The sequence below is a fragment of the Achroia grisella genome, unplaced genomic scaffold (genome assembly GCF_030625045.1).
Source record: "Achroia grisella isolate CSIRO2021 unplaced genomic scaffold, CSIRO_AGI_Agris_v1 utg126, whole genome shotgun sequence".
Lineage (NCBI taxonomy): Eukaryota > Metazoa > Arthropoda > Insecta > Lepidoptera > Pyralidae > Achroia > Achroia grisella.
In genome coordinates, this window is record NW_026712609.1 from 869,715 (window position 1) to 892,184 (window position 22,470).

Genomic DNA, 22,470 nt, shown 5'->3' on the forward strand with positions numbered 1-22,470 from the left:
ATTCTTTTGATTTATATGTATGTAATAAACCAACGTTTATTATTAACCTATTACACTGTTCTTTTTTTACTTTTCAATAACTACCACCTCAACTACAAAATCTGTTCCAAAACACTTACCTATTTTTATAAACTCTATAAATGTCCTAAATAAAATTTAGTTATTTATTGAAAGAATTGTATTGGATATGCAATAACATTATATTCATAATGAAAGGGTTGTAAATGACAATTTTAATCATACATATGGCTGTAATAGTCTTGATAGACCTGTATGTAAGTTTCTTTTTCTGAAGGCGTCATTTGTGCGATGGTGGTGTCGTCTATTTTTGTAAGGGGTACCGCTTTACCGTTCACTAATACTGTTGGCGCGTTGTCCTCAGAATCAGAATCGTCGCTTTCCATTTCAGCTGTAATAGATAGAAGTTGAAATCATGAATATGAGCCGAGCGCATCGAACTAAAACATTTGTATATTAAAAACTGCACTTTACCGTGATTTTATATAACGCTAAATGCAAGATTAGGCTTCTTATCCTAAATCAATAATTTTGGATAACATCGATGGCCTAGATGGTCTAATGATTTAGCACATCGCCTTATATCGGATTGTCGATTGGGTTCGATTCCTTGCATGGTACAAACATTTGTATTCATAAGTATGATTGTTTTTATCGGTCTGGGTGTTTTCACCGTATATTATGTATATTTAAAAAAAATGTATCAATATATTTTTATCAATTATTACTATTGTTATTTTGTTTGTAAACCCTAACTAGCTACTAAAAAAGTTGGCATGTTGGTTATGGGTCAATTTCAATTCAGTCCATCACAAATTACGTGTAATAAAGTCCATGGAATTATATATTTTTAAAATTAATATTAAACCGCAATTTCACTGATAAATACAAATATCACATTATATTGTAACTGACAATTATATATATGGAAATACTAATAAAGTTACTATAATATTAACAGCGGAAAATAAATAAATTTATTTTCTAAGAAACTATTACTTATCTATTTATTACGTACCAACTGCAGCCAACTCGTCTTTGAGTTTGAATGGATCTTTTGACTCATCGTCACTGGAGTCTGAACTTTCGGGTTCTATTCCTTTCAACGCACTTGCAGCTGTACCACCTATAAATGAAATATAATAAGATACTAAATATTACATTAATTTAATAGCGGTGGTTTAACGGTTTTGCACATCTCATTATGTCCGGCAGGCACGAATTCGATTTCTCGAGCAGAATACAAATTTCAAAAAATTTCGATAATTGAATTCAAGAAATTGTGTTGCTCTTTTTTTATGTGTACTATTATATATATGTATTAAAAATAAAGTATTTAAGTATTTCTATAAGTTGCTTAGTACCCATAACTCATATAAACCTTTAACAAAAGGTAACTATGTATTAAAATTAATACCTGTATTTTGTTTTTCATGAGCAAGCAGAACAGACATAATATCGTCGTTCTTTTCTTTTCCTGACGTTTTGGTATTACTTGCATTACTTGCTGCTTTTTCGAGGGCGGCATCTGTGGAATGTGCACTGTCGCCCTAAAAAAATATGTCTTATTACATAAATAGGCTAAGTACCTACTTATTTTCTTTGATAAGTGATAACGTTGTGGTCAATAGTGATTTAACATTGGAATCGACAGTACTGAACACATTAATACTGCGAGTGTAACCTAATGGAGGTTTGTTAACATTTTAGATTCTGTATTTGTATTAAATATACTAGCATTTAAACGAAGAGCACTGCCGCGTAGATGGTTGTTGGATGGATGATTGATATTCGTCGTTCGTCGGCACACATTACACATATGTAAATACGACGTAACGGGCGCCTATATTCGGCACTTGAGATCTCAGCAGTTAAAGTGTTAATTACTTGGTCATTGGTGACGATTGTGCTCTCCACCATCCAAACGGGGCGTTCCTTCCTGTGCGCAAAGGCATCATTGGAGTTGTCTGTCTCGCCGATAGTGACGTCGACACGCGTCTCTTCCACGGCGAGCCCTTGGTTACGAGTCGCTTCACCCGACCATTGTTCGCCGGGTGGCCGGGCCAGTGGCTGTTTCATAGTTAATCTGAAATGTAGTTTATACATTACAGACATCAAATATATACAAATTGGGGGTGGACACTAAACTATAAATCTATTTACTTTTATTTAGTACAGATACTAAATATAAGTCAATAGACTAATTTATTCATTGCATTGCTGAAAAAAGATGAGAATTGTTAGTTACTATTTTAATATAATAAGTTCAGTAGGTTTGTAGGCACAAATGGGATGAAGAGGCATGCTAATTATATTATTTTTAACGGTTGCTATTGAAATGTGAATTACCCTCTGATTGTGTTAATATCCACTGGTTCAGGCTCCAGTATTTCTGGGGCCAATTTGATTCCTTCCACTTCACGTAACAACACGTATAAAGTTTCCAATTGTTCGTTAAATTTAGCTAATAGTAACCGACAGTCCTTTTTTGGCAGCGCAGACTGGTCTTCCTCTACAACTTGGTTACAAAATGTACATCGAAACTCTTGAGTCATCATGTCATATAACTGGTCCGCCTGCAAGGATAATTAATAGAGTATATGGGGTAGAGGATTTTTAGTAAGTTGCTAGCAACGTACAATACTACGTCGACCTCCTAGAAAACATCGTTATTTCCTTGAAATTTACCACCAGAATATACCATAAGTCATTCATATTCTTCCGTTTAAAAAAGATACAGTAAATAAAATATTATTTTCAAATACTCACTTCTAGATCTGTGAATGTTTTCCCGCAGGCAGGACATTTAAAACTGGCACGGCTGGTGGCGTCACGCTCTTCTGTTTCCATGCGCTTGCGCATAAGGTCTAATTTGTACTTGACCACATTCACAAATGTTTTATAATTTATGAAATAATAATTAACCTTTTGTGCTTTCCCATCAGGTCCTAAAGATAAATTTATACTCTACTGCATTATTTAATATCTAGGTAAATAAATAGTTAAATTGAAGCTTTGTTATTAAGTATAATTTAATGTTACCTGTTTCCATTTTTAGTCTAACTTGAATGAACTTATCATTTTTTAAGGTTGCTATTCGAGCACGTAACATCTTCCTTTCAAATTTTAAAAGTTCACATATATCGTCTTCTTTCATACCTGTGGAATTAATATTTCTTTACAGAACTATTTGTTATTGGAATATCTGCGTGACCGATACTTATTGCCCAGGATAGCACATTCCTTTTCACTCTTCATTGCAAGTACTTAGGTACGCCAAATTGTATGACGACTGTGCTGCCGCATATCTTTTCTTTTATATTATTTCAACAAGTGTCTATAGGTACTATTGTAGTTAGGTACTTAATAAGAATAAGTAAAAAGTTAGAGACAAACATAATTTAGAATTTAAATATCCAGTTCACATCTAGTAAACGTCAATACATACATACTAATTAGTGCTGTGTGAGAATTAAACCGGCTATCATATTATATCATTTATATGTAGGTAGATAATTGCAGACGCTCGTCATACTTACAGGGGTTTCTTACCAGCATATCGACAATGAGAGCGTCTTCTATTGTATAAAAGCCACGCACTACAAGTCTTGCAAGTTGTTTCAAACTACTGGGCACCTCCGTGACCAGACGTTCTTCCGTCATAATAGGTATCTATCTGAAATTTTTGAGTTACGTACTTTCGTGTGTAGGTTTACGATAACGGATTTAGAAATTTAAAAAATTTTCGAATGATTTACAACACTATAAAATACTGCAAGGTAGGAGTAAATCTCTAGATTTAGTCGTAAGTTATAGCGTCTCTAAAAGTATTTATATCTCAAAGGATGTTTTGACCCTTATTTTTGGAAAATTACAGAAACAGCCTTCCTAAATTTAGTTACTATTCTTTGGTACCCTCAATGTACCAGTTATACTTGAACTTGTTCGGTTTGACTTGTAAAAGGTGTTGAAGTTAATTATATAAAATTATTATTAAATCAAAGTGGGTTATTTTTGTTCGATCTATTTAATTATAACGACAATTATTAAAAAATATATAAATTCATTGTGAGTTTTGTACGGTCAACAACAAAAGAATTAAATACACAGTTCATGAAACATTACAGTAGAAATGCAAAGTAGGTACCATTACATTTAGATGCTAAAATAGATTCGAATCTATTTTTATCGCCAACCGTACTTGCCAGATACACATTCAATACCTTTTTAAAATAATAAAGTTGCCTCTAACATTTGATAGGAACATTAGCAAAAAAAAACTATAAGTAAAAATACGAGTAAAATTACAGGGTTCTACAAAACGAATCATGTTATTTTTTCTAAAATAAATATATATGCATTTTCTATACAAACGCAAATGATTTCGAGTATTGGAACAATAGGCTTGTTATGAAATTAATGTAATATGTTTTTTTCCACTGGAATATTTTGTCCACCAGTTTCAAGAACAATTAAATAGTATTTCTGAATAATTGCTAAAAGTTGCCAATCAAACATATATTCACATTTAGTAGAGCATTGTATCTTAATATAAATTACTATCTTATATTTTTTCAAATATACCTGTACAAAGAAAAAAAATGCACATATTTTTTAATGAGTAATTTGGCATAACAGAATCTTAAATTAATTGTTGTCAATATAAAATATATAATAAAAAACTGGTCTACAGTTTTTTACCTAATTAATTGCTTTCACCCACACCATGCTACAGCGCACACAGTATAAATGTGTTAATCGTCATACAATATTATTAGAGCTATTCTATCTAATAAAGATAATGACGTTATGAAATCTTATAATACAGACATACTATTAATTTGTTTTAAGTACATATATTATTACATCTATAGGCTTTATAAAAATAGCTTTATTAATATTGTACATACTCAGTAGGTACATTAGTATGCAAAGGCTAACCTTGGTATTTTTTATGAAAATATTGTGTATTAATAATTTAAAATTAAATATCAATTTAAATAAAATTCTACAAATAATCTGCTCATTTATAATATAATAATAATAGTCATCCCCATAAATGTAGTGATAATTTTAATAAATTAATGTCATTTCTTATATTAAATTGAAATTTGTGGTGGCCTGTGAGCTTAATAAATACTTAATTTTAACATAAAATCAGTCTTTATAAGGATTTGTATATTAGATTACGAAAAAAGAATAATAATAGACATCATATGACAATGTCATAACCACTAAATCAGCACTTATGAAAAATGTTACCTTAAACAATTTAAAACAATATTAAGTACTATAAAATATATTAGTACAGTGACACATATTCATATAAAATATGAGCACATTCATAAATATTAAATCATATTATTGTTATGATTGTGACGAAAGAAATATACAAGCCTTGCTATGACCTTCAATAGATTATTTTGACAACTATTATTGTATCAGACAGACTTTTGTCTAGTTACAAAATTGACAAAGTATTTAGATAATAAATGTACTTGCTAAATTATGTTGTTATTTAAATGATAAACTTATTTACAAGGTTAAGGTATGTAAGAGTTAACAAACTGAGTCATATTCTTATTAGTAATAAATATTGCCAAAATAACTATTGTAACAAGTAAAATATGTGTTCAGGTGATTACCCGAAATGACAATATTGTATGTATAAAGAGATAAGATGTCTTCATGTTTTAAATATATATAGTACTTAAGCATTTCATTTGTTAACTCTTATAATACCATGAATTCTTGAAATTATCTATACATTTTACCAATAATATATTACAAGTGTAAATTACACAACTTATATTACTTATTTACTTAACATACACAATAATGAAAATTATAATTTATAATGAAATGATAAATATGTCCATAAATAGGGCAAGAAAGTTATTTTCATTTATAACACTGGCAGGCAAAAATTTTAAATATTGTACAAAACTAAATTCTTAAATTTTAGAATAAAACACTGACATTACTCTATACGAGTTCTTTCCAAAATTAGTTGTACATTATCCAATGTTTGATATATGATCCTAAAGTTTGGCCGATCACTTGGATTGTGGTTCCAACACTGTTTCATTAAATCATACACACAGCGCGGTGTATTATCAGGGCAAGCCAGTACATTGCCATCTTTTAAAAATCTAACAACTTCTTCATGGGTCATACCAAAGTATGGTTGTAAAGCAAATGAAAATATTTCCCAAAGGCACACACCATATGCCCACACATCAGATTCCAAGGTATATTTATTATAAAGTATACTTTCTAAAGGCATCCACCGCACAGGTATTGCATCATGTTCATCACCTTTATAGTAATCTTGGAGATAAATTTTATGTGATAATCCAAAATCAGCAATTTTGACTACCATGTCATCATTAATTAAACAATTTCTAGTAGCTAAATCACGATGTACAAATTTTCTGTCTGACAGATATACCATACCAGATGCAATCTGCCTAGCTATATGTAAGAGATCTAAATGATTCAAAGGAGTAGCAAGCAACCGTAAATCTTCCCTATTTTCGACGGCTGGTGGAAAATTAGTGGCAGTACTGCATGCCCTTAAATACTCATTTAAGTCACCTTTGCCCATATATTCAAACAGTAAGCACATTGGTCTCCCAATAGCACAAACACCTAATAATTTTACTATATTTGGATGATCAAAATCAGCTAGTAGACAAGCTTCTCTTTCAAAATCCAACTGCAAATCATGAGAAGCTTCATCTTTGAGCATCTTAACAGCAACAATGGTGAACTCTTCATCAGGAACAAGTCCAGGAGCTTTGGCTTGAAAAACTCTTCCAAAAGCACCCTGTCCCAAATCACGAATATAAATTATATTATTTCTAGGGAATTCCAATTTTTCTAGTTTTGGGTTTAGTTGAGCCCCAGTAGTATGATAAGCTAAGTTGCTAGGTAATTTATCTAAGTCAATATCTACATTTTGGACATTTCTTCGATTAGATATATTGCATTTTGAGTAGTGGTTTTTTAAGAAGCTGTGGCACAGTAATGCTATTAGTGCTATACCTAAAATACATCCAAGGCCCCCTATAGACAAGTACAAAACAAAAGTTGGTGTGAAGTAGTTTTCCATAACAATTATTGGTCCATTTCTATTGTCAAATTCTTCACTAAAATTGGCACAAAGTGGTATGTCACAGTGCTCCCAACGAACATTAGCATCCATTGTATAACACCACGGCTTGCGTTCCTCTCCACCAGCATTTCTGCAGAAATTTGTAGAATTCTGAACTTCAGGGAATACTAGAGGCGGCCTAGTATGCTGATGAGGGAACTGAGACTCCCAAGCTTGACAAGCTAATCCTGTTTCTGTTACATTCATGGTTCCCTGATAATAGCGCCCATTGCCTTTAACACAAGTATTAGTAACCTGACTTAAATCCATATCCGTAATACCAGCATTATTGCAAGTAACTTGTGAACCTTTTCCAGAAAGTTTAGGCAGTTTTTCGCATTCCGGAAATCGAAAGTGTCCACGAGATTCAAAGAAAACACCACGACGTTTTTGCTCCTCAATAACAACCCAATCATTGTAACAAAATTGCATTTTAACAGCCATACAGTCTTCGTAACAAATAGGTAACGCAGTATAACCTATTTCATCTTTGTGGATGCATTTAGGAAAAGCATAGGCACACAATAATTTCTCAGCTGTACTTTTGCACGGTTCTTTGAGAGTAGATATCATTTCTTTCCATAATCCCGCAGTAATCTTTTCATTATCCAAGCCACCTGTATTGTTATACCACACGTAACCGGTAGAATAACTTCTGCATATTTGTCCATTGTATGGACCACAATAAAGATGCACAGATTTTGTATGAATAAGCACAACAAATAATATATATTGAACGTACATTGTCTTAATAAAATAACACTAGTAGATAAACGCATTTAAGTCTAAATGCTTGCATTTCATTTAAGTGTATTATGGTTATTCGTTTAACACAAAACAGATTACTGAATAAACAATGGCGTAGCCATTATTTATTATTGATTTTACTTTTCAAAAAATAGATGGACTACACTGTAGGATAAAAGTACCCGTTCGGATTCCTACGGGTATAAATAAAATTTTCATAAAGTTATTTCGGATACGCTTCAATAGTACAAAATTATTTCGTAAAATACTTGATGAATCAGAATAATCTACACGTATTTTATAATATATTGATAAAAAAATATTATATTTATCTTAAAAGCAAATAAAATGCTGAATAGACTTAAATTTCGTTCTAAATAAAACACAGCTTACAGATGTGGGAAAAGAAATGTTTAACATGGCAACATTTTTATATTAGTATATTGGCAACAAATGTATTGTTTTGCTTTTAGTCTACGGATCTACTCTGTGCATTGACCAAAACTAAGGATAACATAATTTTAACTTACCTAGCGTATTTTGAAATATGAAATGGCTGCGATTGAGAAAGTGAAAGTAGTCGTTCTGGGTGATTCAGGTAAACTTAATTACTTTTCTACCACTTTCTGGTTTTATTGTTCCCTATACAGTGAAAATCTCACAAAATTTATATATTTGACTTTGACTTGCCATGTGCCAACATGACAAACGGAATAGCCATGACAGTTGTAAGTATAGACAATATTTGAATTTTTAATTCAAGATGGCTAGGCATCATTTTGCCGGCAGTTGTCAGTTTATATATATATATATATAGTGTGCATTAAAGTTGTTTATAGAAATAAATATTTAAAAAAAGACTGAGTTTGAAGTAAGGTCACTTATTGTGGATGTTACCTCAAAGTGGGAACCGCGTGGAAGTCAAGCTGTCATGGTACATTGCTAGCAATGAGGTCACTAGTTCTCATTACTAATAATCTTCTCCGAATATAAACTTTGTGTTAATGATTGCTGTAGGTATCTGTTTTTATTGGTCTGGGTATTTTACAGTTTATTTCCAAAATTCATTTGAGAACGTCGGGCCTTGGCGATTTACGACCCCGACTTGTATTTTGAAATTTTGTGTTTCAATGTATATTTCTGACTGATCATCTGGTGAAAGAAACACCAATAACTAACATAAAATTAATCCAAGAGACGACGGTAGTCTCATACTCTGCCACATCATCTTCATCATCGTTATCATCAGCCCACTGCCGTCCATTGCTGAACATAGACCTCTCCCAAGGCACATTATTGGGACCTTCAGCTCTTCACGTCCAATGTTGCTGCAGGAACGGGAGAAGGTTCCCGCCGCCTATAACGGGGCCCCCATCTGGGTGGGGGCCCTTGGTAGGGAAAATGTGGCCTGTCTCAACAAAAGGCTACCGCACCATATCCGGGGAAGCGGCGGGTCTGCTGGCGGGGTCTCCTCCGTGGGACTTGGTAGCGGAGCTCCAAGACTGGCGCGCGGACGTGGCGGGGACTTGGTTCATACTCGCGCGGACATCATCTTCATCATCGATCCTCAGGATCATGGAGAGAAAGCTGGCCAGTCCATCGGCCGTGAGGACCCATGTCCGTCCCATCCTCAAAAGATGGATGAATAGGAGACCTCTCCCAAGGCACATTATTGGGACCTTCAGCTCTTCACGTCGAGTTAGTGTCCGCTACTCTACGTATGTCGTTGGTCCATGTTGCTGCAGGACGTCCTATGCTACGTTTGCCAGTTCGTGGTTTCCACTCTAGTACACGTCTACACTAACGCCCATCGGTTTTACTACATATATGACCAGCCCACTTCAACTTACAGATTCGTACAGCTATGTCGGTGATCTTAGTTCTCTGTCGAATTACTTCATTTCGGATTTGATGCCTTAGAAAAAATTTAATCATTGATCTTACCATAACTCGTTGAGTGACTTTGAGTAGGTGAACCAATTGTGTTGTTAGTGTCCATGTATCGGCACCGTAATTCATAACGGGTAGGACGCACTGGTTTTTTTCAAGCTTTTTGGAAGCGACGACGAGAAGACTTGACGAAGTTTCTTAACCGTTTTAGTACCATAAATTTTTTCCCAATATATGTGAAATATGCCAAGAATAATTTTTTGTGAAATTTTGGAGTAAGAGAAAAATAATGAGTAACATTTGTAATAATGTTTCAATTTTTAAAATTTATCAATATCATTTTCTAGTTGGTTATTCATTTGCTAATAAATTTATCCAAAAATGAGATAATTTTATATTTACAAAACTTTGAACATAGTTTAACATAACTTCCGCTGTCGGAACTCAAAAACACACTAACTGTCCTGACTGACGCGTGAGTCGCTACCGCGCATCTGGCACTTTTAGATAAAACGCACAGGCGCGCGATCGCGCGTCTTGGCACTAAGACGGTTAAAAGCTGCCTAGATCAGCTGTATCCGCCTCTTGGCCTCTGTCTCAAAATTGTTTTTACGTAGTTGGATCGTTAGCCCTAGATAAATATTCTCTTTCTTGAACAATTTCGAGCAGAACTCCATTAATGGCAACATATTCTTCAATGGTTCCGGACTAATGCGATCACAGAACATGATCTTGGTTTTGTCCAAATTTAATCGGAGACCAATGTATTGAGGCGACTCAGCCAGGCCATCCAGCATCTGTTGTAGGTCCTGTAGTGATTCAGCCATCATAACAATGTTATCAGCTAATAGTAAGCGAGAGATGTTCTCGCCGTTGATATTAATGCTTTAATTTCCCAATTCAGCATCCTAAACATACCCTCCAGCGCGGGTGTAAATAACTTAGAGGATATTACATCCCCTTGTCTTACGCTACGTCTCAGGTTGATTAAATATAAATAATAATCTGCGAAGTGTGTGCACGTCATTGATGTCGATAATTGACAAGGCATCTGAGGAGCCCATTTGGTCTAACAGTTGTGATGATAACATTACGATATAGTGAAATCACTGCAAAAGATTGGATTATCTTTTAATCATGTCAATAAATTTTTTATAGACTTGTACTTTATTGGATTATTTTACACGTTTTTTAATAATATAAGATTTAATAGTAATTTAAAAATCTTCCAATTCTCTAGAATTGTTTTTATATGTATATTAGATTTTTTTTTTCGTTACAAATAATATTAATTACTTTCTATGTGTATTATAGGTGTAGGAAAAACTTCGCTTAATTACCTCATTGCGCATAACAAGCCCCTTCTTTCACCGGGTTGGACTGTTGGCTGTTCTGTAGAAGTTAAGTTGCATAGGTACAGAGAAGGAACCCAAGCGCAGAATACATTTTTTGTAGAGCTTTGGGATGTGGGTGGTTCCAATGGACATCGAAATACGAGAGATGTATTTTATCAACCAACACATGGTAACTATACTATATAATAAATTAAATTCATGTTACATATTAATTTTGTTAACACTAATTTAATATGGTTGGAGGAGGAATTTTATATTTTTTCTAACTATTCTAATACTGTTAGCCATAGCGGGCCTTTATATTTTTATATACCGGACAAAAAGAGCATTAGTACACGGATCCCCAAACTCACAGCCGGACGAACTTCTGCCTGACGGATACGACTTCAGTCTGAGGGACTGCTAGTGACTCGGAATTCCACCCACGCCGCACTGTGGCTATTTATTTATTTCTATAGCCATTTTTTTCTATTCGGTTTTCTTGGCCCGCATGGCTAAGAGACGTGTTCGAAGTTGTCCGATCTATTGCAAATTTAAAATTATAAGAAAGTGCTCATGTAGATTCTCTAATTTATTTTATGGTATTTCTCTAATTTCTCTGATATGAAATGTGGAATTTATTATTTAACGATTCTATGTAATAATATTTTTAGGTATAATCTTGGTACATGATTTAACAAATAGAAAAAGTCAAGTGAACTTGCAAAAATGGCTCTCAGAGATTCTAAATCAAGATAAATCCAATCCAACTCTACAGCACGTTGATGTGGATCCGGAACAGTTTTTAGGATCTACCCAAGTATGTAAACTCAAAGTTCTTGTAATATAGGTACTTGCAACACACAATCTTGTATTAAGTTTATTACCCAACACATTTAAATGCAGCAGAACCCGCGATACTGTATCTGTTTAATTATTCTGTTCTTTAAAGTTTACAAAATCTTCATTTAAAATTTTGTAAACTTCATAAAAATTTGTATAAGTTTACCGCAATTCATTTAATGCTAATTATTATTATCAGAATTTTTTTGTCTGTTAATGTGTGCGCTATTCTCAGAAACCGCATCAATCTATTGTCGTGAGTTTTTTAATGGATTATAATAGAATGGTGCTGCCTGCGTCAACGGTTTACGCTGACGAGGCAACACTGGAAGATAATATTATAAATATAAGGTTAGCCTATCGTGGCAAATTCATCTGGAATTTATCACGATAGTTACCGGGGAGAGGAACGTGGATGTCAACTTGACATAGTACATTGCTAGCAATGAGGATTATCAGTCCATATTATTAACTATCCCATTCCCATTTTATATGGGATTATTATCAATATTATAATTGAAAATATTAAAAAAAAAATCTACCAGAATGTTACAAACAAAACAAATTTCCTCAAAAATTAGTATTGATTAGAAATAGGTTTATTAATAATTATAATATTTGACGTACATACCTGCTTTTTATGTCGGTGCTGTCTGTTTTTCTAGCCTTCATATTTTTACCTATATATGATAATTTAAAAAAAACCATTTAACTTTTTATTAATTAATTAAGACATCTATAATTTCAGATTCCTATATTAGTAATAGGAACAAAGTTTGATTTAGCAGAGGAAAAGCAAAGAAAGAATCAGTATAGAAGGTTAGCTAGTAGTATAGCCGAGCAGTGTGGGGCTGATGAAATATTTGTAAACTGCCATCAAGCAAGGTATTTAAATATTTTTAGTACTTCAATTAAATATATCCATTGATTATTTTACTTATAATTTCTAATTTTGCAGGTCGCTCGCTCCGGGTACCAGCAATTCTGTCAAATTAACAAGATTTTTCGATAAGGTAAGAAAAAATAAGTTTATGTAAACGTATTGTACTACGTAACATTTCCCTCTATCCTAACGTGGATCGGTTTTGATTTTTATGCTGCCTCCGGTCCTGTTTCCTGAAAACAGATAATATACTTATATTTATAGGCATATTGTCTATTTTCAGATCTGTCCGTGAAATTACAAAATAGATTATATTCTCTTGTGCAAGTACAATAGTAACGAACAAAAATTAAAATACAGTCTATTATAAAGAGTAAAGATTTAACTGTTTGTATTGAATAAGCTCTAGACCAACTGAACTGATTTGAAATAAAAATGATAAAAACACCCTATTTTATTGAAGAGAATATTTTCAAAAACGGATGGAATGAGTGAAACTGTACTACGTGTTGTAAAAAAATGTAAAAAAATCCTTATATCGCGTATGCTCCAAAAATATTGACTATAGAGCAAAGTGATGTACTACAGTTTTGTACATCAATATGTATAAAAAATAGTCTGCGATACCATATCTCAAACTGTTACATTTATATATAATAGTTACTTTTTCATGTTAAAATATGCAACAGTAATGTCGGGTATAGTAATAGAATAAAGAAAAACGATTTGATTTGTTTTGTTTGCATTGAATAGGTTACGTGACTATGAGACCGTATTGAAAAATTGTATTAAAATTAGAATGGATTTAAAAATAATAAGAAAATATTAATTCAAATAATAATATCCAAACATTCTTCATATTATATTCTTTTTTAGTACAAAATGAAGGGTATTTGTATATGTGTGGCATTATCATAATATGTACGTTACTACAAAATTCATAGTTTATTGATTTTATTACAAATGAGCATAATATAACTTCTATACATTTTACATAGTTTTAGTATAATGCTAGTTGCGACTACGTAAAATAGAAATAAAATTTTGCATAAGAATTTCACAAAAGAAAAATTAGGTTTTGGTTCTAAAATTAAGTTTCAGGGGAACTCTTTGAATAAATAGTTAACAAACTTTGGCAATCAATTATTTTATAACTATTTATTATATAAATATTTATTTGTCCGCAGGTGATAGAAAGACGATACTACTCTAGAATTAGTCCATTTCCGGATAAGAAAAGAATTCCTTCGTACATGATTGCTACTTCTACACCTCTTTCTAGTAATAAACCGGCGCAGTACCTTAGTCCAAGATTCTATCATATGGATTGACAATTTAATTTTAAATAATTGAATATAAACTTCCTTAAGTACCTACTAAGTAATGAAAGAATGAATATGAGGTGTCGAGAAAATTGTTCAGTATAATGTTGGATAACAATAATTATAACGTATTCTTGTCTAAGTATATGTACCTATAATGTTATCAAAATAAAAATGGGAACGTCAAAGTACGATATTCCTTAATTTTCAAGAAAAAATATATTGTAATATAATAAATATTTTTTTATAATTGTAAAATATTTACATCAGAGTTACTTCTAATTATGAATTATCTTATGACAATACCTTTTATGTGACATATTACATATGTGGTAAATTTTTTATCATTACATCAGTTGATCATAATTATTGATACCTAGGTTAGAGCGATAAAAGTTGTTGTCATAATTTCATAATATCCACTATTGTTAGTTACGTTTGTTATGATGTTTATCAAATAGAAATATAAACAAACCTTTATCTAATTTATGTAACCTAATGTTTTAGGGTTATTCTCGTTTATTTAAGTTATACATAAAAACCTACTTCTAAACTTGTTTACAATTATGGAATACAGATAGGCAGTTTAAATGAAATAAAAATTCTTATATATGTATGATAGTAGTATTTAATATTCAGTCAAAATACCACCATTACTTATAAGGCCCAAACTCGCACATAATCTACTTGAAGGGATGCATCCTGTCCATCGTTTACATTCAGGTTCCATGTTGGCAGCCAACTAGCTTGTGCATTCCAAAAGTCAGTGACGGCCTGGAATGAAATCAATAAATGTATAAGTAGGTATCGGTAGGAACTGTGTATACTTAATATAATCACAACTTCTTTAGTTTTGTAGTTTATTGGCGAATAATAATGGAATAACTCGCGAATAATAAAAAGAAAAGTTCGAAGATGATCTGGTTACTTTAGCTTACTCTTCACTGTACGAATATGTGCTAGACTTTGTTATGCTTCCGTCCGAACGTCTCTGGGTCTTCAACTGCGTTGAAGTTTTAATAATTAAAATAAATTAATAATCGTAGGTATAACTCTCATGGATTTAGTTGGTTGATTGGTTGGTTTTTTATGCGAAGCGTGTTTTAAACTGTTTGATGAACTTTTAGTATAGGAGTCTGGTACAACTGCAATAATAATATTAACATATTCTATGATGTTTATTTTATTATTATTTTATATTCGGTATACCTTTTTAAATCTTAAAATGTAAATAAAATGAGTAGATATCTATTAATACATTTTCATGATTACTCGAGAACATATTTGTCGAAAACAAATCATATTTAATAATATACTGACCGTAGGCGATCCATTTGACCAAGGCTTAGGAGTAGGGTTAACGACGCCATCAGGGAAGAAACCATTTGTACCTCCGACTGCGACGTTCATAATTATGTAGAACTAAAATTACAGAAAAAATATGTAATATTATCTTATCTATGATATTAGCAACATTTTTATCTCCGCTTAATATTTATTAGTATTTAACTATTGGAGATGATTGATTCTACCTTTTCATCAAATGGTGCCATCTTGCTTCCATATCGCCATGGGTTCAGGATGTTAGGGTTGCTATTAAAGCCGCCGTACTCCCAAAAGCCACCATTACCAGGAGTAACATTTCCCAGTTCCACATCGTCTATACTGAACTTGATGAAGTCTATAAATAATATTGAAAGTTTGTGTAATACGATTTATCACAACTCATTCTTCAAATAGTATACAAAAGAGTAATTAAAGTAAAGGTCGTAGTAGATACGTATTTGGAGTGTCAAGAAGTAAAATAGCCGAATCCTAAAATGATATATAAATACAATACGAAAATGTACTGTCTGTTACCATTTTTCGACTAACCAGGATGAACGGATTTTAAATCAAACATAACGTGAAGACAGCTTTTATCATGAGGACGGACATGGGAAATTTTTTATCTTGACGACCTCGGTGGACTAGCGATTTAGCAAGTACTTCCGATGATCGCAGAACATTTGTATCCATGATTATGATTGATTGTATCGGCTAGGTGTTTTTATTGGTTATTATGTATTAATAAAAAAATGTATTTTTATTAGTTGCCATAGTACCCATAACACAAACTCTACTTAGCGTAGGACTAGATGGCGCTTTATTATTGAAATTTAGGTTGTATACTACCAACCAAAAATGAAACATCAGTTCTCTCTGCTTACCTTTCTGTGTTAATAATTACTGAATTTCATTGTAAATTACTTACCGGGAGTCCACTCTAGTTGATAACGATGAAAATTGTTGTCGTAACCAGCATTATCTCTTCTGACCCAGTGGGCTCGGTCCCAACCATTCAGATCGGGATAAGGCCCGTAGTGCAACGTAGATCCGGCTTCTTGAGTTCCGATATGTAATCCGTTGCTGAACATATTCCGATTACCACGGGACTCTACCAAATCTATTTCACCTGACGATGGCCAGCTGCCGTAGGCATTGAATGCTGGCATCAGCCAAATAGCTGAAAGAGTACAACATGCCTTACATATAATAGATATTCTTACGTACGTGGCTGATGCTATGTTAGTTTTCGAAATTAAACTGTATAAAGTCACTATCGTGGGTTGCGTTTTGGTTTGAAGGGTGAGATTTAGCTCTCAAATTATTTACAGAGAATCGGGCATGACACCGTAGTGCTTTAGAATGGCAAGCCATGAACATCACATTAAAACGTCAAGTTAGGTGGTGCTTTTGGTATTAGGTGTATAGGCCCTAATTTAATATATTATAGGTAGTAGACAGTAGGTAGTAGTAGGTAGGTAGATAGGTACGTTTATAGGCACTTTCCACCAAATGGACAATCGCTGCTTGTTTGCCATTTTAGTTAAATATAAATATGCTTCGACATTTTTCTGTAAAAGTAAAATAACTTGTAGTAACATAAGAAGAATTTCCTATAATATGTAATGCTGAAAAAACAGGTTCCGCGAAAAGTAACAAACTTATGTATTCAGTAAACTTTAAATGAGAATCATCGTGATTGCAAATAGGTTGTGGTTCGACTATAGTCGTACAGCATATCTGCCTAAATATTCATTAGTAACTAGGAGATAATGCAAATCTCACCATCATCATCATCTTAGTTCAGGAATAAATATTACCTGGCCATAACCAATCGCCAGCAGGCATCTTTGCTCGGACCTCTACTCGACCATAACGGAAGCTGAAGGAATTCACAGTACGTATGCGCGCACTTTTAATTGGATTTAGTATGTTTGTCGGAGTACCCTGTCGCTCGCAGCCCCACCACTGCGGGTTCGTACACCTATTTGATTGTTATGTTTTAATTACAGATAAAAAATATTATATAGGTAGGTTTAATATTAATTAATGTGCAATATAATTAATTAAAACATTACTTTGATTTTCAGGAGGTTACTACAAGGCAATTAAATCATTAGATACTTATATTTTAAGGAGATTACTACCAAACATTTGGAGTAAAAATTGTAGCACAAAATACAATTAATTTTCCACTCCTAATGGAGACACATGTAAGCACATATGTTTCCGTATTTTTAAATAATAAATTGTATTGTGTTGTTATATATGTTAAGTACAAGAAATTTGTAACCTGTCAGCCGGTGCTCCGCCTTCGATGTTTAAATGACCACTGCTAAGGTATGGCTGACCATACTGGTTGGAAGTCAAAGATGGCCGAATAAACAGAGTTCCGCTATGGGTGAATGAATTTGTCCGGTTGTTACTGTAGTATTGAAATTCCCAATTCTAAAATTAAAAGTAAATTAGGTGAGTTAAAAAGTCAAAAACTTTTTGTACTGCATATCGTCAATCTTCCGTACAAACATCTTTACATACAAATACTTAAATACAAAGCAATATGTATTATGTATGTATTTACAAATCAATTGTTATTACTGTTTGACACTTTTTTTATCGTAATTATTTAAGGTTCAATTGTATGTGTATATCGCTACCAAACAACTATTATATTTCTGAAAGATTTTTATATTTACTAACAATATTACCATAATGTTATTTAGATAGATTAAATAGATTTTATTTCCTTTATGGGATATACGTTTATATTACGTACCTAATGAATATTTTGTGTAATATTGAATGTATTGTAATTACTTAAGAATTATATACAACCGATATTTAGAATTGCTTTTTTTAAATAATAAATAGTTATTAGGTACTTACGCCACCACCTGCAAGAGTGTTTTCATGCTGCCATTTTTCTAAGTCAAAGTGATCAAATTCGTCAGAGAATACCAGGTCTCCTGAGCATACTGTGGCTGGTGCATGAGTGCCACTCACTGTGGTGGCACTAGGGGTGCAAGCCGCACTTAAGGATACCAACGTCGCCACGACTAACACTAACGACAACATCCTGTAGCAGGTTTAATACCATCAACTGTTATTAGCCAGTTTACTTTGCAGATTTCGTTTACTTACGAAATTAAAATATCTGCGTTTATTGCGTACTATTGTCTCTAAAACTAGACGTTTTACGAAGTTCTCTTTGTCTGAAATAAATTAGAATTAGCAGTAATGATAATCACATAGTACTCATAAGCTGTATAACGTAATAAAAATCAATATCATCGATACATTCACCACCCAATTTTTATTTGGGTAAGTATATCTAGTAAATATATATATTTTAGCAACTTTAACGTGGTTTTATACTGTATTTTATAAGAAAAAAACTCTAGTCGCTTGGTAGTTTAGTACGAAAAGTCCAGTGCTCGGAGTAACTATTGTGTGGTAGATTCTAACCACAAGTATAAAACGATCGATATATCTAAATCAAAGAATGATTTAAACAAGTAGTCGTAAAAAAACTGGAATGTCATATGTAAACGCAGTGCAGGGTGACTTCAGCACTGCTAGAATGATGGCAGGGAATCCGCCGTTTTTAAGAATTATGAACATTCATTAAGATTTCAATACAATAATTTGATATAAACAAACTACGTGTCGTATGTTAATTTATAAAACTTATAGATGAGAACATACTGATAATATTCGAACTATTTACTATCTATTTAGATTTATCACGATTACAGTTACACGGTTCACTTAATTAAATTTTTAGTTCTAAGTTTAATAGATTGAATAAAAAAAGCTTACCTTCTCTAACATTCAGAACCTGTTGACTGTAAAGGCTAAGATGGTTAGTAGCTATATATAGCGAAGTGCAACTTTTATGTTTTTTATCATGGTAACAAAAAAGTAATTAGGTTTTTATCACTGTAAATCACAGTACCTACAATATTATCAGTATTGAGTATATATTTTAGATATACATAATTTTAAATAAGTACTATATTAAAATTTAAAAACACTACATATTTGTGTCCACTGCGATATGTCTGTATATTGATGAGTTATCTCGAAGAAAATTATTCCCGAAGCTACAGTTAAACAAACAGGTAGTCTGTTGATGTTGTTGATGATGATGATGTCATTCATCATCATCATTAATTTAGTGTATATATTTCGTAATAGATAAAAAGGCATAGGTACCTACGAGTATAAGATGCTACCTACATACGTGTATAAATTATCTACTTGCATTTGTACAATGCTAATAATCAGCCAGTCGTACCAACATTTTAAAAAGCGAAATACTGTTATTTATAGGATACCTAAGTACCTATCTGCAGTATAATTTTTAGGCAACAATGAGATTTCAAATAAATGGACAGATATCTTAAGAGACATTCTACTGTTTACTATTATTTACCGGTGCTGCGAAATAAAGAAAGAAAATGTTGTCTTTGTATAAGCAATAAAACTATATTCACACTGACAAAGCCATGGATAAATAGTAGTATATATTAGATAAATATATTTATCTATTATTATTAACTACTGTTAATAAATTTTAATGATTTTATATTGATATTACTTAAATGTGTACGGTCGGTACCTACGCAGATTATATTTAGATAGGTAGGTATAGATCTTTGTACCGTAGATACCTAAATATTATAGCAATTGCTATAAACAAAAAATAAAATGTATAGGTAGAACAGCAACAACAATTACTACTTTCATGCTTAGTTTATTTAGGTTTAATTATTATTATACAATTTTTATTTCTAAGGTCCTTGTTTACTACTTCAGGGTTACTATTATTGGTATTTAAAATCTTTTCGTCGTTCATCCATACTAATATTTTACATGCAAAAGAGTGTCGTCTGTCTGTCTGTTTATCTGTTTTTTTGGTAACTTTCCACAACTAAACGGATATTAATATTTGTCATGAAGACTAATTGTATTTTTTTAGTGTTTAAATGATTTACATTAATTTCTTTAATTCCGCTACAATTAACATGTGTTAGACCACACAAATTTAACTGATAAACTTTACTAACGTTACGACCTACGATCTATTAATGGTAATAAATTCCATTAAAAATGTGAAATGTACTTGCGCAAAATAACACCTAATTCCATAACCTATATTTCTTTACCCAAGGTATTTATTATTAGCTACTCGCCCCGGCTTCGCACGAGTGTACATGTTTTATATATATAAATGTTCCTCTTGAATCACTCTATCTATTACGAAAAACCGCTTCAAAATCCGTTGGGTAGTTTTAAGTATACATAGGGGTAGACATCGACAGCGACTTTGTTCTATATAATGTATCTCTATATATACATATATATATAATAATAATGATTTTTCGAGATTAATCTCTCTGTTATTATTAATAATTATATTATTGTTAGTGTACAATATTTATAATTAACAATTACGTACTATATACAATTACATACGTGTATATAACTTACCTATATTGAGTTTCATTCCTCGATTAATTTTAATTTAATAGATACCAAACGTTCTTAGACACACACTGCTCGTATACTGTCATCATTATTTAAACATTACACCTAATAGATGACTATTTACCAGACAATGGAACTAATTACTCATAGATGACTAATCTGAATTTGTCACCTTACTGTTTACAGTTACAGTCCAGTAAACCCCACGTAACCTTAAGTATCACATAAAGTAGGTATACCTATTTCTAAATTGAGTTGACTGACTTTAAGTTTCTATATAAAAGTTAAATTGCATAGTCTGTTAATCAGTATGTTTGGTAGCATTTTTATACTAAACACTTGCACGGATCTTAATTAAAATTAACCTGAACATAGGTTGTATCACGTGGACGGATGTTGGCTCTATTTTATTTAAAAAAATAGTCTGAAAAGGGTGAAATGATGAATGAAAGTGTATACGCAAATCACTAATTTCTCAAGTAAGAAGTTTGAGTTTTACTCAATAAAAACTCTTTGAAGTCTTAAATCTAGGCAAACGAAATCGTGGTCATCAGCTAATTCATAAGGTTAAATGTTCTTTTTTGATGAATAGATGCTATTTATCAGCGGTCAGAGACCTAAAGATTGCTTTTGGTTTGATTAGTAAATCTAATCATAAATTGTTTGAAAATCGGCTGCCAAAGTAAGTAATGTATGATTTTCAGTTGTAGATATATATATATATATTTCCTGTTCTTTTTTGGCGTTAAATTCTATGTTGGTAACGATTGATATTATATAAAATTTATATTTTTCTTCGTATCTAATATTGGTACTTTTTTAGATTATTAAGTATGTATGTACCTACATAGGTACTTGGCTATTTATTTGAAGCTAATTATTGAATGCAGAATGTAACAAAATGACTTAGAAATAATTGTTTGAAAAATACATCTTTAAACAATAACATGAAGTAAGTCGCTTCCGCTGTCTATTCGCTTTTAAATTAGTCAAAAGAGTTTAATATAGTTTTTAGTGGATGATTGAGTGATTCAAGAGGAAGGTTTATATGTATAATACATATTGACTCGTGCGAAGCCGAAGAGGGTAGCTAGTTTTAATAATATAATATAATATTATAAAGACGAAAGTTTGCGACTATGGATGTTTGTTACTCTTTCACTCAAAAACTACTAAACGAATTTTGATGAAACGTTACAGTAATATAGCTTATGCATCAGAATAACACATAGACTATATTTTTATTGAAATTTATATACTGAAATTTAACGCGGGTGAAACCGCGGGCACAGCTAGTAACTTATAAAAATTTCAAAGTGGTCTGCTACAAAATTATTCGAGTTTGTTTGTTCCTTCTTTTATTTTTAGAGAGAAAAAAATACTTTAGTTACGCGCCTATTTACTAAATAATTATTGCATAAAAATATGTACGTATTTACATTAGTTGTTACCGATAACTTT

General features: G+C 32.1%; 4 protein-coding genes across 6 annotated transcripts; 1 reads left to right on the top strand and 3 right to left on the bottom strand.

Annotated features, from left to right (window-relative positions):
* Window position 1: 1 nt before the first annotated feature.
* Window positions 2-8,650, bottom strand: LOC131854980 (general transcription factor IIE subunit 1). 3 transcript variants are annotated; one of them, XM_059206174.1, is made up of 9 exons: window positions 8,452-8,650; window positions 3,558-3,694; window positions 3,061-3,177; window positions 2,788-2,966; window positions 2,368-2,594; window positions 1,906-2,104; window positions 1,436-1,568; window positions 1,037-1,144; window positions 2-409 (listed from the first exon to the last, which is right to left on the bottom strand). In XM_059206174.1, the coding sequence occupies exons 2-9, from the start codon at window positions 3,679-3,681 to the stop codon at window positions 234-236; spliced, it is 1,263 nt and encodes a 420-aa protein (XP_059062157.1). In that variant the 5' UTR covers window positions 3,682-3,694; window positions 8,452-8,650; the 3' UTR covers window positions 2-233. The 3 variants fall into 3 exon arrangements, with proteins under 3 accessions (XP_059062157.1, XP_059062159.1, XP_059062158.1); XM_059206176.1 differs by lacking the exon at window positions 3,558-3,694 and having other exon boundaries at window positions 8,452-8,649; XM_059206175.1 differs by lacking the exon at window positions 8,452-8,650 and having other exon boundaries at window positions 3,571-3,659.
* On the bottom strand, window positions 3,710-8,188 carry LOC131854978 (tyrosine-protein kinase transmembrane receptor Ror2). The gene has a single exon (XM_059206172.1). It carries the CDS (start codon window positions 7,916-7,918, stop codon window positions 5,999-6,001), a length of 1,920 nt encoding a protein of 639 aa, XP_059062155.1. The 5' UTR covers window positions 7,919-8,188; the 3' UTR covers window positions 3,710-5,998.
* On the top strand, window positions 8,381-14,202 carry LOC131854982 (rab-like protein 3). The gene is made up of 6 exons (XM_059206179.1): window positions 8,381-8,519; window positions 11,126-11,335; window positions 11,820-11,965; window positions 12,737-12,873; window positions 12,947-13,001; window positions 14,059-14,202. Exons 1-6 carry the CDS (start codon window positions 8,474-8,476, stop codon window positions 14,200-14,202), a joined length of 738 nt encoding a protein of 245 aa, XP_059062162.1. The 5' UTR covers window positions 8,381-8,473.
* A 555-nt stretch (window positions 14,203-14,757) lies between these two features.
* LOC131854981 (beta-1,3-glucan-binding protein-like) lies at window positions 14,758-21,101 on the bottom strand. The gene is made up of 8 exons (XM_059206177.1): window positions 21,013-21,101; window positions 18,406-18,731; window positions 17,813-17,967; window positions 17,340-17,503; window positions 16,448-16,699; window positions 15,726-15,874; window positions 15,514-15,615; window positions 14,758-14,967 (listed from the first exon to the last, which is right to left on the bottom strand). Exons 2-8 carry the CDS (start codon window positions 18,592-18,594, stop codon window positions 14,851-14,853), a joined length of 1,128 nt encoding a protein of 375 aa, XP_059062160.1. The 5' UTR covers window positions 18,595-18,731; window positions 21,013-21,101; the 3' UTR covers window positions 14,758-14,850.
* Window positions 21,102-22,470: the final 1,369 nt, after the last annotated feature.

Coding starts and splice junctions, on each gene's coding strand:
- LOC131854978 (XM_059206172.1), bottom strand. CDS start 7,918: ATGTACGTTCAATATATATTATTTGTTGTGCTTATTCATACAAAATCT.
- LOC131854981 (XM_059206177.1), bottom strand. CDS start 18,594: ATGTTGTCGTTAGTGTTAGTCGTGGCGACGTTGGTATCCTTAAGTGCG. Junction 16,700..17,339: donor TGGCGATTGGTTATGGCCAG/GTAATATTTATT, acceptor GTACTCTTTCAG/CTATTTGGCTGATGCCAGCA. Junction 14,968..15,513: donor GGTCAAATGGATCGCCTACG/GTCAGTATATTA, acceptor ATTTCATTCCAG/GCCGTCACTGACTTTTGGAA.
- LOC131854982 (XM_059206179.1), top strand. CDS start 8,474: ATGGCTGCGATTGAGAAAGTGAAAGTAGTCGTTCTGGGTGATTCAG. Junction 11,336..11,819: donor ATTTTATCAACCAACACATG/GTAACTATACTA, acceptor TAATATTTTTAG/GTATAATCTTGGTACATGAT. Junction 12,874..12,946: donor GTAAACTGCCATCAAGCAAG/GTATTTAAATAT, acceptor CTAATTTTGCAG/GTCGCTCGCTCCGGGTACCA.
- LOC131854980 (XM_059206174.1), bottom strand. CDS start 3,681: ATGACGGAAGAACGTCTGGTCACGGAGGTGCCCAGTAGTTTGAAACAA. Junction 2,105..2,367: donor GATATTAACACAATCAGAGG/GTAATTCACATT, acceptor ACTACATTTCAG/ATTAACTATGAAACAGCCAC. Junction 410..1,036: donor AGACGAGTTGGCTGCAGTTG/GTACGTAATAAA, acceptor TATCTATTACAG/CTGAAATGGAAAGCGACGAT.